General features: G+C 37.8%; 1 protein-coding gene across 2 annotated transcripts in view; it reads left to right on the top strand.

The window, feature by feature from the left end:
- The window catches only part of LOC142350239 (neuronal acetylcholine receptor subunit beta-3-like), a 32,226-nt gene extending 12,962 nt beyond the window's left edge, over window positions 1–19,264 (top strand). For both annotated transcript variants that reach the window (XM_075402022.1, XM_075402013.1), the window contains exons 3-6: window positions 7–204; window positions 12,768–12,966; window positions 13,874–14,127; window positions 18,847–19,264. In XM_075402022.1, the coding sequence (XP_075258137.1) occupies window positions 7–204; window positions 12,768–12,966; window positions 13,874–14,127; window positions 18,847–19,172 (977 nt within the window). In that variant the 3' untranslated portion in view covers window positions 19,173–19,264. The remainder of the gene's footprint in view (window positions 1–6; window positions 205–12,767; window positions 12,967–13,873; window positions 14,128–18,846) is intronic.
- Window positions 19,265–20,009: the final 745 nt, after the last annotated feature.

Here is a 20,009-nt window from a genome sequence, read left to right as displayed (position 1 = left end):
TTTCAGTGCTCTTCAATGCAGAAGACGTGCAGTTCAAGAGTTTTGAGAAGCAGAGGGTGGGCTATAGTGGTACAGTGTATGCTTTCACCAGTCAGATGACAGTGACACTGACCTGCAAACTGAATATGATCAAATTCCCATACGACCAACACACATGTCCAGTCAAGTTTGGTTCACCACTCAAGCCTAATTGGACACTCAATGGTCTGTATAGTCTCCCCCACCCAAAAAAAATGACATATAAGAACTTGCATGTATAACTTTTAAAAACTTGCAAGTTTTTGGCAAAAAAAACTTGTAAGGCTGTGAATAGCCTTGTACCGATATGTAAGAAACTTTGAAGTTATTGTAAATGAACCATCCAGCCTCGACTCGGCTATCTCGCATTTGATCCTTAAAACCAGCGGAATTCGAATTTAAGTAAAAGCTGAATTAGATGCAAACAAAAATTGATGAATTTATGGTGAGAATTTGAATAGAATAGATTTAAAGCTGAGGCCCTACAGGTTTTTCTACCCAATTGGTAAAGGATTATTCATTAAAGAAAAAATTCGACGTTGTGTCATTCTTTGGATCCAAATGGTAATGAAATGCAGCAAAGTAGCAGCAAACTTAGCAATTTAAGTTAAAACTTCGATATATAAAGAAAACTTGTTTGATGAAGTAAAATTGAATAATGGCTTCTAATTTGAACCGAATCGTCGATTCAAAATTGTTCATACCACAAGTTTATCAGTGTAAATAAACCATAAATTTGTGTGACAGATTCGACCTTCCCACCACCAGATATGATCAGAAACCAACTCTCCGATCCTCCTACTAGATAGAAATGACATGTTCTCAGGCAGGGAGAACAATGTGTTAAGTGCAAAAAACTGCACTAGTACTTGCCATATACGGCGAGGGGAAAAACTTGTTCACAACTAAGGTGTAAATTATCCCATATCAGTTTATCTATATTTAGACGGATCCGTAAATTTTCATACAGATACGGACTATAAATAACTGTGAAATTTTGTACATTTAGGCCATTTTGAATTCAATTATTAAAATAATAAAATTCTTCTTATTCGTGCTCGAGACCACGACAATGGTGTCCAGACCACCAAACTACCGACAAACCTTGGATCTGCAGAATGCCGAAACCTGTACTGCTTGGATCATGTCTTTTGTGGCGAAATGTCGCGCAGAGAAGAACGAAGATAAAGTCAACAACGACGGTACGATCGTGGACCTACAGGTAACTAATCTCTTTCTTAGTATATGCAGCCAGGGCGCACTTCCTATACTGAGGAGCCTTATGAGCCCTAAAAAATGGTTAGATACTCCTTTTAAAGAGATCAGACAAGCTATTCAAAACTATATTTCCCCTAAAGAGAGAGTAGAAACGGCAGAAAGGGCTAAATTTCTGTCCGTTGTCCAAGGCGTTGGAGAATCTAACGACGATTTTCTAGCGGGCCTCAGAGAAGAAGCACGTTATTGTGACTTCGAAAATTTTAAAACAGTAACCAACCCTGAGGAAGAGTTGGTAAAAATTAAATATTTCTCAGGTTTGAGAGACCCTGAGGCCAAATTAAGACTTTTAGACGGCATTAAAACTAAGCCAACGATGTCTCTGTCTGAAATGACGGAAAGCTTACAGTTCAGAAGTCAAGCAATGGCTTTGGCGAGTTCTTCAACAGGAAATAGACCATTTGTATTAGAAGAAGAAGTGAGATACAACTTCAAAAAGACCTTCAGAAAACCTAGTGAAAAGTTCACTGGTGATAAAGGCAATAGTAACTTGTGTAATAGATGTGGAGTTAAGCCACACAGTAGCAAGCCGTGTCCGGCTTTGAACAAGAAATGTAACACCTGTGAAAAGGTGCGGCACTTTTCAAAAATGTGCAGAAGTAAAACACAGCCTAAATCAGGTAAGTCTGACCAGCAGAACACTTTCTGCGAGGAAGAGGGTAAGTTGTCTGGTCAAACATCATCCGAAAGGGAAATGTGAATGTACTATACACGGGAAAACGTGTTTAACATGTCGGTGACATGGGAGTACATTACAGTAAAAGACCATAAAACAAAAGTGTAAGTTGATACCAGTGCTGATAGCTTCGTGATGTCATCATTAATCTGGACTGAGCTTGGTAAACCTCAGTTAAATGGGAAAGTCAGACGTCTTGAGGCCTATGACGGTCATCAACGGACGCTACTGGGATCACTAACATGTGATGTTGAGTGGAACGGAAGCAAGTATAGGCAACAACAACTAGCAGTTGTGCAATCCGACAAAAAATTTGGGCTACTTGGGAGAGACATACTACCCCAAGAAGGCATCAATGCAGTGAGTTATGAAAGACTACCTGCAGTCAAAGGATACAAAGCGCATGTGAAACTCATGCCGGGAAGAACGAAGATAAAGTCAACAACGACGGTACGATCGTGGACCTACAGGTAACTAATCTCTTTCTTAGTATATGCAGCCAGGGCGCACTTCCTATACTGAGGAGCCTTATGAGCCCTAAAAAATGGTTAGATACTCCTTTTAAAGAGATCAGACAAGCTATTCAAAACTATATTTCCCCTAAAGAGAGAGTAGAAACGGCAGAAAGGGCTAAATTTCTGTCCGTTGTCCAAGGCGTTGGAGAATCTAACGACGATTTTCTAGCGGGCCTCAGAGAAGAAGCACGTTATTGTGACTTCGAAAAACTTAAAACAGTAACCAACCCTGAGGAAGAGTTGGTAAAAATTAAATATTTCTCAGGTTTGAGAGACCCTGAGGCCAAATTAAGACTTTTAGACGGCATTAAAACTAAGCCAACGATGTCTCTGTCTGAAATGACGGAAAGCTTACAGTTCAGAAGTCAAGCAATGGCTTTGGCGAGTTCTTCAACAGGAAATAGACCATTTGTATTAGAAGAAGAAGTGAGATACAACTTCAAAAAGACCTTCAGAAAACCTAGTGAAAAGTTCACTGGTGATAAAGGCAATAGTAACTTGTGTAATAGATGTGGAGTTAAGCCACACAGTAGCAAGCCGTGTCCGGCTTTGAACAAAAAATGTAACACCTGTGAAAAGGTGCGGCACTTTTCAAAAATGTGCAGAAGTAAAACACAGCCTAAATCAGGTAAGTCTGACCAGCAGAACACTTTCTGCGAGGAAGAGGGTAAGTTGTCTGGTCAAACATCATCCGAAAGGGAAATGTGAATGTACTATACACGGGAAAACGTGTTTAACATGTCGGTGACATGGGAGTACATTACAGTAAAAGACCATAAAATAAGAATGCAAGTTGATACCAGTGCTGATAGCTTCGTGATGTCATCATTAATCTGGACTGAGCTTGGTAAACCTCAGTTAAATGGGAAAGTCAGACGTCTTGAGGCCTATGACGGTCATCAACGGACGCTACTGGGATCACAAACATGTGATGTTGAGTGGAACGGAAGCAAGTATAGGCAACAACAACTAGCAGTTGTGCAATCCGACAAAAAATTTGGGCTACTTGGGAGAGACATACTACCCCAAGAAGGCATCAATGCAGTGAGTTATGAAAGACTACCTGCAGTCAAAGGATACAAAGCGCATGTGAAACTCATGCCGGGAAGAACGAAGATAAAGTCAACAACGACGGTACGATCGTGGACCTACAGGTAACTAATCTCTTTCTTAGTATTTGCAGCCAGGGCGCACTTCCTACACTGAGGAGCCTTATGAGCCCTAAAAATTGTTTGATACGCCTTTTAAAGAGATCAGACAAGCTATTCAAAACTATATTTCCCATAAAGAGAGAGTAGAAACGGCAGAAAGGGCTAAATTTCTGTCCGTTGTCCAAGGCGTTGGAGAATCTAACGACGATTTTCTAGCGGGCCTCAGAGAAGAAGCACGTTATTGTGACTTCGAAAAACTTAAAACAGTAACTAACCCTGAGGAAGAGTTGGTAAAAATTAAATATTTCTCAGGTTTGAGAGACCCTGAGGCCAAATTAAGACTTTTAGACGGCATTAAATCTAAGCCAACGATGTCTCTGTCTGAAATGACGGAAAGCTTACAGTTCAGAAGTCAAGCAATGGCTTTGGCGAGTTCTTCAACAGGAAATAGACCATTGGTATTAAAAGAAAAAGTGAGATATAACGTCAAAAAGACCTTCAGAAAACCTAGTGAAAAGTTCACTGGTGATAAAGGCAATGGTAACTTGTGTAATAGATGTGGAGTTAAGCCACACAGTAGCAAGCCGTGTCCGGCTTTGAACAAGAAATGTAACACCTGTGAAAATGTGCGGCATTTTTCAAAAATGTGCAGAAGTAAAACCCAGCCTAAATCAGGTAAGTCTGACCAGCACAACAATTTCTGCGAGGAAGAGGGTAAGTTGTCTGGTCAAACATCATCCGAAATGGAAATGGGAATGAACTATACACGGGAAAACGTGTTTAACATGTCGGTGACATGGGAGTAAATTAGAGTAAAAGACCATAAAATAAAAATGCAAGTTGATACCGGTGCTGATAGCTTCGTGATATCATCATTAATCTGGACTGAGCTTGGTAAACCTCAGTTAAATGGGAAAGTCAGACGTCTTGAGGCCTATGACGGTCATCAAATGACGCTTCTGGGATCACTAACATGTGATGTTGAGTGAAGCAAGTATAGGCAACAACAACTAGCAGTTGTGCAATCCGACAAAAAATTTGGGCTACTTGGGAGAGACATACTACCCCAAGAAGGCATCAATGCAGTGAGTTATGAAAGACTACCTGCAGTCAAAGGATACAAAGCGCATGTGAAACTCATGCCGGGAAGAACGAAGATAAAGTCAACAACGACGGTACGATCGTGGACCTACAGGTAACTAATCTCTTTCTTAGTATTTGCAGCCAGGGCGCACTTCCTACACTGAGGAGCCTTATGAGCCCTAAAAATTGTTTGATACGCCTTTTAAAGAGATCAGACAAGCTATTCAAAACTATATTTCCCCTAAAGAGAGAGTAGAAACGGCAGAAAGGGCTAAATTTCTGTCCGTTGTCCAAGGCGTTGGAGAATCTAACGACGATTTTCTAGCGGGCCTCAGAGAAGAAGCACGTTATTGTGACTTCGAAAAACTTAAAACAGTAACTAACCCTGAGGAAGAGCTGGTAAAAATGAAATATTTCTCAGGTTTGAGAGACCCTGAGGCCAAATTAAGACTTTTAGACGGCATTAAAACTAAGCCAACGATGTCTCTGTCTGAAATGACGCAAAGCTTACAGTTCAGAAGTCAAGCAATGGCTTTGGCGAGTTCTTCAACAGGAAATAGACCATTTGTATTAAAAGAAGAAGTGAGATATAACGTCAAAAAGACCTTCAGAAAACCTAGTGAAAAGTTCACTGGTGATAAAGGCAATGGTAACTTGTGTAATAGATGTGGAGTTAAGCCACACAGTAGCAAGCCGTGTCCGGCTGTGAACAAGAAATGTAACACCTGTGAAAATGTGCGGCATTTTTCAAAAATGTGCAGAAGTAAAACCCAGCCTAAATCAGGTAAGTCTGACCAGCACAACAATTTCTGCGAGGAAGAGGGTAAGTTGTCTGGTCAAACATCAACCGAAATGGAAATGGGAATGAACTATACACGGGAAAACGTGTTTAACATGTCGGTGACATGGGAGTACATTACAGTAAAAGACCATAAAATAAAAATGCAAGTTGATACCGGTGCTGATAGCTTCGTGATATCATCATTAATCTGGACTGAGCTTGGTAAACCTCAGTTAAATGAGAAAGTCAGACGTCTTGAGGCCTATGACGGTCATCAAATGACGCTTCTGGGATCACTAACATGTGATGTTGAGTGAAGCAAGTATAGGCAACAACAACTAGCAGTTGTGCAATCCGACAAAAAATTTGGGCTACTTGGGAGAGACATACTACCCCAAGAAGGCATCAATGCAGTGAGTTATGAAAGACTACCTGCAGTCAAAGGATACAAAGCGCATGTGAAACTCATGCCGGGAAGAACGAAGATAAAGTCAACAACGACGGTACGATCGTGGACCTACAGGTAACTAATCTCTTTCTTAGTATTTGCAGCCAGGGCGCACTTCCTACACTGAGGAGCCTTATGAGCCCTAAAAATTGTTTGATACGCCTTTTAAAGAGATCAGACAAGCTATTCAAAACTATATTTCCCATAAAGAGAGAGTAGAAACGGCAGAAAGGGCTAAATTTCTGTCCGTTGTCCAAGGCGTTGGAGAATCTAACGACGATTTTCTAGCGGGCCTCAGAGAAGAAGCACGTTATTGTGACTTCGAAAAACTTAAAACAGTAACTAACCCTGAGGAAGAGTTGGTAAAAATTAAATATTTCTCAGGTTTGAGAGACCCTGAGGCCAAATTAAGACTTTTAGACGGCATTAAAACTAAGCTAACGATGTCTCTGTCTGAAATGACGCAAAGCTTACAGTTCAGAAGTCAAGCAATGGCTTTGGCGAGTTCTTCAACAGGAAATAGATCATTTGTATTAAAAGAAGAAGTGAGATGTAACGTCAAAAAGACCTTCAGAAAACCTAGTGAAAAGTTCACTGGTGATAAAAACAATGGTAACTTGTGTAATAGATGTGGAGTTAAGCCACACAGTAGCAAGCCGTGTCCGGCTTTGAACAAGAAATGTAACACCTGTGAAAATGTGCGGCATTTTTCAAAAATGTGCAGAAGTAAAACCCAGCCTAAATCAGGTAAGTCTGACCAGCACAACAATTTCTGCGAGGAAGAGGGTAAGTTGTCTGGTCAAACATCATCCGAAATGGAAATGGGAATGAACTATACACGGGAAAACGTGTTTAACATGTCGGTGACATGGGAGTACATTACAGTAAAAGACCATAAAATAAAAATGCAAGTTGATACCGGTGCTGATAGCTTCGTGATATCATCATTAATCTGGACTGAGCTTGGTAAACCTCAGTTAAATGGGAAAGTCAGACGTCTTGAGGCCTATGACGGTCATCAAATGACGCTTCTGGGATCACTAACATGTGATGTTGAGTGAAGCAAGTATAGGCAACAACAACTAGCAGTTGTGTAATCCGACAAAAAATTTGGGCTACTTGGGAGAGACATACTACCCCAAGAAGGCATCAATGCAGTGAGTGATGAAAGACTACCTTCAGTCAAGGGATACAAAGCGCATGTGAAACTCATGCCGGGATCGCAGCCAATGTTCAGCAAAGCAAGAAAGATACCTCTACCTCTCCAAGACAGGGTCAAAAAGAAGCTTGAGACAATGGTACGACAGGGCATCCTGGAGCCAGTAAAACCTGGTGGGCTCACAAATGCATCACCAGTAGTGTGGCAGCAGAAGAAAAATGGAGCTCTGAGACTATGCGTGGACCTGAAAGTTCACATCAATGGCAGAGTTATGGACGAGGATTATTCAATCCCAGACATGGAGACCATTTTCCATAATCTCCATGGGGCCTCCTACTTTGGACAAATTGACTTATCAGACGCATACTATCAAATTGAGCTGGACGAGGATGCAAAAAAAATATGCACAATCAACACATCGCAAGGATTGTTCAAGATGTGCAGGCTTCCTCAGGGCCTAAAGAACTCTTCATCAATTTTCCAGAATTGCATTGAGTCAACTCTCAAAGGAATCAAGGGTGTGTTTATCTTCCAAGACGACATCCTGGTACATGTAACAACAAAAGACCAATACGAAAAACGAATGCTTGCAGTCAAGAGTCGGCTATTTAAAAAAAGTTTCACAATCAATGGGAAGAAATCCAACTCAACACAAGTTTCAAGCGTAAGTTTTCTTGGTTACTCTGTTTCCAAAGAAGGAACAGCACCCGATCCTAAACATGTTGACAAAATCAAAATTGCAAAACCGCCATTGAATATGAAACAACTCGAGTCCTTTGTCGGCTTAGCAAACTTTTATAGTCGAATGATACCGGATTTTGCAACAAAAATGCTACCCCTAAACGAAATTCGAAGAGAAGAATTCAGACGGGAAACGGAAGAGCAAAATGCTTTTGAAACCACAAAAAACGAGTTATGTGCTAACCCTCTTGTACAGCCTTACAGCTTGATGAAGGAAGCAACCGTGACAACATACGCCTCAGAGAAAGCCATAGGCGGGGTACTCTCACAAGAAGGACATCCTGTGATCTAAGTCTCGAGGAAGTTGTCACAATCCGAACAAAATTACACCAATATTGAGCGAGAAGCACTTGCAATCGTCTTTGTGGTCACAAGATTGAAACAATTCCTACTCGGAAGAAGGTTCACTCTACAGACTGACCGCAAACCTCTCAAATATCTCTTCGCCCCAGACGAAGAAATTCCGAAAACAGCATCAGCAAGAATTACGAGATGGGCGATAGCGCTGATGGAATTTGACTTCGAACTGAAATATACACTCGGAGAACAGATCCCCCCACGCTGATGCTTTGAGCAGACTAGACTTTGACGACGATGATGACAATGATCGAGTCTGCTTTGCTCTTGACAATATCTACTTCGTCCAATCCGACCTGGTGACCCAGTCAGACATCAAAACTGAGCTGGGATCGAATCGACTCTTTCAAGATGTCATCAAACGAATGAAAAGCGGCATCTGGAAACAGTGCTCAGAAGCAGAGAAAGGATTTGAACAACCGAAAGACGCCTTGACCATTCACAATGGAATCATCTTTCGAGGAGTTTTGTCTTTCATTCCAACCAAATTAAGACCCATGGTGATGGCCAAAGCTCATGAGACTCACCCAGGCAAAAATGCAATTGAAACAGCAGTTCGAATGATGGCTTGGTGGCCCGGCATCAGTCAAGATGTTCTTCGATATGTTAATAAATTTAAGGAATGCCAAGAAAACAGGCTTAGCCTGGGGAAAACAGTATCTACTTAGCCGGAAGATGAAGTTTGGGAAAGACTCCACATGGACTGGGGCTACGTTAAGGATCAAGGTAATATCTTAGAGATAGGAGACTCGGGATCAGGTTGGATACAAGCCGTCCCTGCGGGAAATAAAACCTCACAAACAGTGAAGGTGCATTTGAGTCAAATCTTTGCAAGATTTGGGATACAAAGAGTATTAGTATCAGACATTGGTCCTGAGTTTGTGAGCAGTGAGCTAAAGCAATGGTGTGAATCACTGGGGATTAAAAAGATGGAAACTCCCATCTACCATCCAAGGGCAAATGGGATTGCTGAACGAGCGGTCCAAACAGTGGAACGGGCTATTCAAGCCTGGAGCCCAATACTGAATGTGTCACATGGCGCTCTCCTACAGCGGGCTTTGATGGCACATCGGAACACTTCCAAGATGCGGGGCAAAACTCCTTTTGAACTGCTACTGGGACGCAAAGTACGACTTCCAGCAGTCACTGATTTTGATCTGTGTGAACGAGTTCTCTTTAAACCGACAAATAGTTCACCAACGGTTCCAGCTACTTTCATTATCCGTAAAGGAATGAACACTTCGTTCATTCAGCCAGAGAATTCATACAAGACAGTGCTTGTTAGTGACAACCAAATTGCACGGCTGGAACCTGACGAAATCAAGACTGAATCTACTGACTCACAGTCTGAGAGCAGTAGGGACGACATAGACGTGGCATCACCCAACTCTACTGAAGAATCCTCAGTAGTTGAAGGGGAACAATCTTCAGTGGCCACGAGAACTTCAAGCAGAAATAAAAAACCACCAGAAAGATTTGGAGAAGCTATCCCTACAAACTTGCTTAAAAAAGAAGGGAGGATGTGATATATCGAGAAGTGGCGAACTTAGCAACTTAAGTTAAAACTTCGATATATAAAGTAAACTTTATTACCTGATGTTTGTTGAAGTAAAATTGAATAATGGCTTCTAATTTGAACCGAATCGTTGATTCAAAATTGTTCATACCACAATTTTATTAGTTTACATAAACCATCATTTTGTGTGATAGATTCGACCTTCCCATCACCAGATATGATCAGAAACCAACTCTCCGATCCTCCTACTAGATAGAAGTGACGTGTTCTCAGGTAGGGAGAACAATGTTTTAAGGGCAAAAAACTGCACTAGTTCTTGCCATATACGGCAAGGGGAAAAACTTGTTCTCAACTCAGGTGTAAATTATCCCATATCAGTTTATCTATATCTAGACGGATCTGTAAATTTTCATACTGATACGGACTATAAATAACTGTGGAATTTTGTACATTTAGGCCATTTTGAATTCAATTATTAAAATAATAAAATTCTTGTTACTCGTGCTCGAGACCACGACAACATTAAAGCAACTCGAATGTGAACAATATTGCAGTTCCATCAGAATAGGCCGTCATGTTCGTGATTCTTCAATTGCAAATGAGCAAATGGTCGATTTGGCGAAAAAGGCTTAAACTTTTTGGCTTTCAAACAATTCAAGGGCTTCAAGAATATTAAAATGATGAGAAATTGCTGACTGCAAAGAATCGGAAATCTGATCCAAATCATTTTCCTGGTCTAGATCTGATACAAGGCAAGATATAAGGTGCCGTAAAACCACATGGCTGAAAAAAGCAAACGCCCAGTTACAGTTGCTTAACTATTTCAAAGCTAGAACAGGAGCAGATTCTCCGTATATTTTGAAACGATGTCGAGATTACCAGACTCGACTTCTATTATGAGATTATTTGATCATTTTATAACGTGTCGTGTTCTGCGTCTAAAAGTGCTTCTAAAACAGCTTCATGGTGAGATCGGAACGATTGGAAATCAACAAAAAAGACCAATTAAACATTAAAAACATCGACCTCTGGTAAAAAAAAAACCCATAGCACAAAAAAGGAACCCATTGCAAATTAATTTGTTTTACTCCTAAAAATTTGCTTTCATAACGCATCAACCGTGTATCAAATCATATCATAATGGCCGAAATCGAAGCCATGATAAACTCTAGACGTCTGACGAATGTCCCGAGTGCCCTGATCTAAGCAGGTCGTTACCACCATGAAACTTTGCCTCGACAAAGCCAGCTAACTTAAAGTCATGCAAAAAACCACATTTTGAGGTTAATCTGGCAATATTTGCAAACATTGAGTGAACGATGGAACGGACCATTTGTTTAAATTTGAATAATGATAGGAATATGGAGCATATCACTCCAAGTGAGGTTTGACAATAAATTAGTTAACGTGAGAACAACTCACGTCATTTTCAATGGACCTGTGTTCTTGTTGATATTTTGAATATCAGTGGTGTTTTCGAACTAAACTTTTAACCCAAATTTTAATGAGGTAGGTTGCTAATGAAGCTTGAACGTGAAATAAGAATGAAGAAATGCAATAATATAGTTGATTATCTATGAACGGAGATTTTAACTAAAGTTTTTTTCTTCGGAAAGGAACAAAATTTATTTTGACCTTGAACTAATACTAACACAAAAGTGAATTATAAGTTCAAAAATAATCCCGAAATAGTTTAAACTGACCCGAAAGGTTAACTTGGTACATATTGATTGAGATAAATGCTCATTTCTAGATCTGAATTCAAAATCTCACCCAAGAATAAAAGGCTTATAAGTCCATTTCAGGGCTAATGATACAAAGTTGTGATTGATCTCCCTTTAATTTCCCCCAAAAGAACGCTTATACCATAAGATACTTTTATTTTTTGGCAATACTCGGACTGAATTAACATAATCTCGCAAAGATTAGCAATACACATACAGATAAATTTTAGCAGGTTTTTCAGGCCACTCTTAAACATAATTTATAATTTCGTGGTGACAATTGAGTTAACTGATCTCGTGGTGATATTTGTTATTAGTTGTACATTATATTGTACAACTATCATATTTTTTGTTACAGAAAGTGTATTAAGATTAATTATTCTCGTTTTTGTAAAACGTCGGTGGAATTTTCCATTTCGTATATTGAAATAATTTTTTGCAAATGTTTAATTGCGTATTTTAGAGTTAGGTTTTACTATAGTTTTTATTTCAGTATAAAAACTTCAATTGATTGTTTCCAAGGCGCTGGAACATAAGATTAATTTTATTTTAAAAAACGATGGGAACTTAGAAGATTGTTGCACGCTATAAAGCAATTAAGGTACGAAAGGGGTAATCGGTAACTTCACATGAAACTAAAACAGAATCAGTAATAATAAGGATCAGTTTCTCTAACAAGTATTTTGTTGGGTGACATTTCATTTATTAAGATCAACCAATCAATAAGCAGGTTATGTTAAAACAGTTACGAGGTTGAGCCGGTACAATGACAACGGGGAGACAAGTGACGGCTATGGACATCACCAAGGCTACGGGATCCTCAGAGTATTAACCGCCCGCGCTCCTTTCGGGAAACAAATAAGTGAAACCTATCTGAGGATAGGTTTGCTTGCTCGTAAAAGACTTGGCAAGCTAGGTTAACCCATGTAGTATGGAGGGGTGGACTAAGTTGACACTCCAAGTTCTGCAGTAACCTTAAGTACCGGATAGGCAATGGCTTAGCATTCTCTTCAATTGGGTTAATACTGGTCTGGTTAGGTTGTGGAGTGAACACCGATGAGTTCTTCACGCAATCTGCAAACCTGTTAAAGTATGTTGGTTGATGAAGTAATTGATTAGTTTAATCGAGAGCCTGGTTTTGTTCCCATTTTTGGAGTCATTACTTAATTTAATTGGTTATTACGTTCTTGAGAACTATAGAAAATCTGTCAATGTAGAGAGGTAATGAAATATTTTCTAACTTTAAAGATCGGCAATTGTGTTAAGTTTTATAACACCTCAACAAACTTCATTCAGGGGTTGAACAAAGGGCTTGGTATTTAGGCGAGAGTTTGACAACTGACGAGGTTCTGCTGCAATACGAGGACAATGATCAGTGGACTGTGAAGAAACCAATACAGGTGTGGGTGAGTGATATGTTCACAGACTACACCTTCGCAGACAACAGCAGTGACTACAGTGACAATCAACAGAGCTCCTTTACACCTCACTCTTTGCAAATCAACTTTGTCCTCCAAAGAAGGCACGCATCCTCCTCAATTTTTCACTAATTTCCTCAGCAATAATTTAATTTGATCATATGTGAGATTTTTGATCTCATAAAAGGGCTATAAACCTTTTTTATGCATGAATTATTTGACCTCATCTAGGAGTCATACATGAAAACTTCGGACCATGTAAGATTTCTTTGTTTTTGATACCAGGATTGTAATTAGAAATTGAGTATGGACGGTCATTAAACGATATGTAATCTTTAAATCAGCGAAACTTCAACACGGGTTTTGATATTATGTCCATCGAGTGGTGAAGACCAACAAAATTTGTTGAAGACCAAGCCCGAAGTTTCAATTATTCTGGTATCGACGCCTGGAAAATCCAGTTGCCCATGACACAACATGCATAAAAATTCGTGAAATTTGATATATTCGTATGATGAAAACTTTAGCTACCCTAGTGAAAATAATTTCTACCCTAGGCCGTAGCTACCCTAGGCCGTATAATTTCCGAGAAAAGTTACATTGCTTGTTGAAGGAGAATATTTTAAATTAAAACGCAAAATAAAATAAACGAAAACACCATTGCGAGAAAATGTTCAGTTATGAGAGCAGTCTAATCAGAGTTGACTAATGCTACTAATCTTATCTTATTGTCTGTTTTTAACCTCGGATCGAGGAATTTATTGAAAATTGTGCGATTGGACTTTAAGAACTACGTTTCCAAACACCCCGTGACATAATTATGCACGAAAACTTTCACTAAGAAATTGAAATGATCCAGTAGAATTGCCAATTTTAAAAAAATTTTGCTTCAATTTTAATCGACAGGAAAACCAACAAAACTTGAAGAACAACACAAAAATTTTTTTGCTATTTTAAAACATTACTGATTCAATTAACAGAGGAAAGTGGTAAATCGGAAAACACAAATAGACCTCAATTCTACGCCGTCTTTTTAATTGCACCAAGTACAACTCTTCACCTCATTTCTGGACTGTCCTTCATAATCCCAGCAGAGTCAGGAGAGAAGATATCTTTTGCAGTGACCATCTTGCTGGCCGAGATAATCAACTTCGGAGTGTTGGCTGACTACCTCCCAGCTAGCACCCACACTCTCCCTGTCATCTCCAAATTCATAATTGTTCAGTGCCTTCAGATGTGTGTCATATGCATACTGTCTGCATTAGGTAAGATTAGTAGGTGTCAGGCCAAAATACCCAATGCCAAAAAGCCCACTATGACAAAATAGCCAATAATTGTTCCTATTGTTAGAACACTATTTAGCATAATATCAAAAAGGTAAATTGTCGGGTAACTTCATGTGATTGTTCATTTATTGTCAGATGTTTCAACAGAGAATAAAACTGTCAATTTATTAGCCCACGATTAATTAAGCTTACAATGATTAGTCTAATCTTGGTGCGCCCATGAGACTAAGCATGCGGCTCGTGTAAGTTTACGTTTATAATCAGCTGTTTCAATTTTACACCAAAGTTCTACCTTTTTTGAAGCTTTCAAAATACGTTGCATCTGGTCATTTTTCGAGTAATAATAATGCGAGTTAAAAGATTTGAGGCGATTAATTTTAATTTTAGGCCCTGACTCGTGTGCCGAGTTAAGCAATTCGAGCATCCCTCTAACTCCTCGTCGGTTATTCGGGGTGCCCATCGTATTTATATGTTGGCAGGGAACCCTTTTGTTGGCTTCCGAAAGTATTGATCAAACTGGTTTAAAGAATCCGATTTTTAAACAGCTTTTTGTACAACTTTTTGCCACTTTCTTTTAAGGTATAAGAAGCAGTCACATGGATTGTAACACACTATAAACTTCCCCCATACGTTGTGATAATATTGGTGCTGTTATATATTGAAATTTTTTCATAGCAATATTATTACCATTTAAGATAACACATCGTCCAATTTTGTATTGTCCCTTTTTAATATTTTTTGCATCTCGATGTTGATGCATTGTAACATGGGTATCAGTCGAAAAGTGCAATGGAGCTCGTCTGGCATCCACTTCTGCAATGCTGTTAATTTTCAGAAATTGTTAATTTAATTTAGTAATTGTGCTACAGATAAGAAAAACAGCAATTTTTTGGACTGACTTTTCTCTCACAAATTTGTTTGGACTAAAAATGTTGGACTCAAAAATTGTTTACAATTCGGGATCAAAAACAAAATAATTTTAGTCTCTACATAAAACTGTATTTAATGTTGCCATTCTTTAATTCACTAACATAATGTTTTTCCCGTTAAAAGTTGCTCAAATTTCCCGTATTTGCTTTTTTTTCAGATGAAGTCAATATTCTTTTTAATTGCTTTGAGTCATACAACTGAGCACTATAAATGACCATAAAAGCGCCATTTTTCTATTAAAAAGTTTTCTTGCGGTTTAATTTTTATTTCATTTGATGTTTCTTTTGTTGAGTCTGCGGATATTCTTTGTCATTGAAAACAATGGATAAACTTTTTGGAACAAGCATAAAGCTACATTTTATTTTTAGTTAAATAAGATATTATAGTATCCATCTCGTATTGATAGAGTTGTGTATGGTGGTTTACGTCACTGTTAATACCATTCATATAAAAACTAAAGATAAGTGCAACCAGAACTGTTTTTTTTTCTTGTTGGAGCTCCTCCTCAGACTATTTTTTTCAACTTTTATATCGCTTATGAATTGTATTGCCGCAAGGAATATTTTTGTTCCCCTTGTTCGGGAGTTTTTATTAAAATCGGCTATCGCTTTCAGTAGCAATTTTGAAAAAAAATATGGAATCTTTGCTTCATAGCGAAATCGCAGATGGTCAAACGATGTTCTATCAAACAAAATCATTGGCTCAGGACCACAAATCCAGTTATCCAATTTTCTACGTCAGTTTTCACCTTGATTTTTAGTTTTTATCTTACACAGCCACTACGAGCCAAGCAATGATTTGTTCAGATGTTTTTAAACCATTTTCTCGATCATATAAAGACAATAAAACTTCGTTAAAAGACTGTTCAACTGTCGGCAACTAAATTATATCATCCATTTTTGTATAGCTCGTCAGCTTTAAAAATTAAACTGTTCAAGTTTTAGTTGAATGAACTTCTCTTCGTACGTTTCATAATTGCATAAATAAGAGGGGGCCAGAATGTAATGTTTAGTGATATCGGTATTTAAAAATCAATTTGAACACCGTTTTTTAACATCATGAGAAGTTGAGGGCTACATGGAAACCCCTCTCAATCTGTTCGACAAAAAATGACCAAATTTAAAAGATAAAAATATGCCAACAATTTTGACAATCAAAGTAAAGTACGCCACCTCTAACACAAATATTTTCGTCCTTTGATCAATTGATACTCTGATACTCACTTTGCAGAACTTATTTAAATATCTGAAATTTAATGGCAAGTTTCATTTCTTGGTTAAATTGTACAATAACGTATGCCAAATTCAATTTGATTTCGGCAATAAAAATAACAAGGCTTTCTGGGAAAAAAAGTTAACATCAGTATCAAAGTTCTGATTAAAAAGAGACTAATTTCAAAGAACAGAGGCTAATAGGATTTTTAGGGCATCTCCTAGCACTAGAATTACGCATAACAAGCCTTTGAAGTTGTGTGAACTTCTGAATTCTTGACTGCAGTTTATTCAACACCAAATTAAATTCTTTTTTTCACAATTAATTTCCAATTTTTCTGAGATTAAAAGCAAAACGTTTGAATTTCGGGACCAAATGTCATGTCTTAAGCTAATCAAAAGTTTTTTGGTCGATATCATTAATTTTAGTTAGCTCGATAAAAGTGGTTAGCTAATAGACGAGTTTAATAGGTAACAATGACCAAATTAAAACTTATTTCAAATTTCAATACTAACAAGACGGCTCGTGCGAGTCTGTGCGAAGCACATAATGTTCCAACAAAGCTCTCAAGGTTACAAAAACAACCACTGTTTTCTGTCACAGAAACAATTGTGAGTATCCAAAAGCAAGTTGTATGCATATGAGAACATTACTTACACTGTTTGAACCAAAAAAACATGCCGTCTTTTTCAGTAGACAAAAACAAAAACTATTTAACACATTCTAGAAAAATGTTTGTAGTACAAATTGTAAAATACAGAGAAAGAAAACCATTACAAACAGACACAACACATAAAAAGAAACACACAAATAAGCCCGAACCCCAAAACAAAACATTAAACATTTTTTCGGCCACTGATCTTTACGCAATCTTTGTCACCGTTTATTTAGGTCTTCTTTGTTTTTACAAAAAATATAGGCGTGAATTTGTTGAGGTAATTTATCGGTGATTGTAATATTGGCACTAAACCTTGAAAAAGTTTTGATTTCTCGTGAACATAACGAAACAATTTTTTTTGAAATTTCGCGGACGTGTTACTAGCAAAATTTGAAAATTGTTTTGAATTTGGACAAAATGCAAACTTGGACATAAAGCCGCAATTTGCAAAAATGAGAAATTTTTCCATGCGTTATGATTTCTTCTCAGACTAACTCTCTTTCTGTCACTTACAGGCACATACCAAACACATTACACAAACACTCATTCCCATACATACACCCACTCAAGCCCCCCACGCACACACACACACACACACACACGCACGCACAAACACATACACATGCGCACACACACCCACACAAACAAACAAACACAAATACAAACACCAAAATCGTATATTGTTGCCTAAAATTTTCATTTTGGCAGTTGATCTGTACTCGTTTCGTTGCGTTTGATTTAAGTTTTATTTGTGTCTTCTGGAAAACTAGGTATGGACTTCTTGACGAATTTGTATCGCTGTTTTAAAATTGATTTTAAAATTTAAATTGATTTTTTTTTGGATTTTCCACAATTACTTATTGAAATTATTGTGCCTAAGGGGTCCATTCGTTTTTGAAAGCTCGTAATTGTGTTACCAGATAGATTTAATTAGCAAAATTTGGCTGCGAAGCATTAAAAACCGCAATTTGTTGCAAAAATTTTAAATTTTGTTAATAGTTATTTTAAGATTTCTGACACTCTTCGCACTCTAGTACTTTGCACTCCTTATGAGCTTGTGAGTAACGTGTGGGGGAATTTTAAATGCTATCCTTCAAATTTTTCTCTTCAAATTTTTCTATTCAAATTTTTCTCAAAATAGAAAGTTTAAATAATTTTTTTTTGTGAATTTAAAAAGGAAAATTTCCCACATCTTTCAAAAATGCTATTGTATTTTATATGGGGACTTTAACAATCAATAAACATTTTAATTTTTCAATTTACAGAGACGCTCACAGACCGGAAAACATTAGTCTGAGGAGCAATTTCAAAATTCAGAAGTGAAGAACAACATGCCATCAACAAGAAATCAAAATTTATCGGCATGTTAATTTCTTGGTGAGAAATCAATATGCCAATAAATCTTTGAGCTCAAATTGTTAATAAAATTTATAGTCAACAATAGGAACAATTTATAGTCTTCCCCAATTATGGTCTACAAAAGTGGGGCAATACGTTATATGACCACAGATCTATAAGGGGGGGGGGGGGGTGAATATAATGGGAAAAATCTAAAATTTTGCCATCAGCTCTATGCCAACCCTAATGCCACGAGCCGAAAAAAACGAAGATTCTGGCGCAAAATCATTTGTTACGGGTTTTCAAAACAAATCAAATATAAATATTCTGTGACACTCCTGAAAATGTGTTCACGTGGATTTTTGCACGAATCTTTAAAGGAAACTCGATTTAAAAATTTTTCGCGTATATAAGGCTCCTTTTGGTGCCTAATGAATTTTGCTTTTTCCAATTGGAATCTTGCCCAGGTGACTATACTCGACCTTGAATTACAAATTGTTAATAATTGACTACTGAGATGGGCAACAATACTGATATTTTGTTAGTTTCATTTTTTTAAGTTTCTCGAATGGTACATTGCTGGGGACGCAAGCATATGCCTCTACCAATTAAGAAATTCATCTCGGGTAGAATCAAAACTCTCGTTCTCCTTCACCCACCTCCAGAGTTCACCAAGTCACAACAAGTGCAGCTGCTTACAATAGATAACGACAGCAAAGACGCAGTTGCCGAGGTGCAGAAATGTCTTGACGCAGTGGAGGAAAGTTCAGGGACAGACAATGAAGCTTGGTGGAAATACTTTGCAGCAGTTCTCGATAGATTCTTCTTCATTATACACATTGTTGTATTTGTGATTGTCATGATTTACTACACTTTAAGCTTTTAACTTTGCCGCTGCCTATTCAAACTAACTATTACTTCATTCGCAATAGCCTGCCTATATTTTCTCCAATACAATTAATGTGCATATCTTTTCAATAGCGTTGATGTATGTACAAACAAATCAAAAAGATTTATAGTGCTTGTTAATTCTTACATCTTTCACAAGCATAACGCAGGAAAGTAAGCGACTAATACCGTAATTGCTCTCGAACTACATTGGGGCAATAGTCTATTCTCGCTAAGACAGTGGCCGATTTGTGGTTATATTTCAAAAAGTACTTCCTATTCCCAATTTTGCACACTAAGTTGTCCTATTAACAAACGGTAAGCTTAATAATATTAGAATGTGCAAAAATAAGTTCCTTGATTTCATACAAGGGCATATATGATCCCCGGTAATCATACAAGGTCATATATGATTTGTATGATTTCCCCGTAATCATACAATTTTCATACAAAAAAATAAAAATAGTTCTAAACCACTCTAATCGTAACAGCTATAACGCTCATTCGGTAAGAAATACACCAGACTAACTCAACGCTGAGTTCTTGAGATTCATTTTTCCCGGAAATCATACAAGGTCATATATGACTTGTATGATTTCCCCGTAATCATACAATTTTCATACAAAAAAATAAAAATAGTTCTAAACCACTCTAATCGTAACAGCTATAACGCTCATTCGGTAAGAAATACACCAGACTAACTCAACGCTGAGTTCTTGAGATTCATTTTTCCCGGAAATCATACAAGGTCATATATGACTTGTATGATTTCCCCGTAATCATACAATTTTCATATGAAAAAATAGTTGTAAACCACTTTAATCGAAACAGCTAT

This window comes from Convolutriloba macropyga, chromosome 1 (genome assembly GCF_964194025.1).
Source record: "Convolutriloba macropyga chromosome 1, txConMacr16.3, whole genome shotgun sequence".
NCBI classification, from domain to species: Eukaryota; Metazoa; Xenacoelomorpha; order Acoela; family Convolutidae; genus Convolutriloba; species Convolutriloba macropyga.
This window is presented reverse-complemented; position numbering and strand designations above follow the sequence as displayed.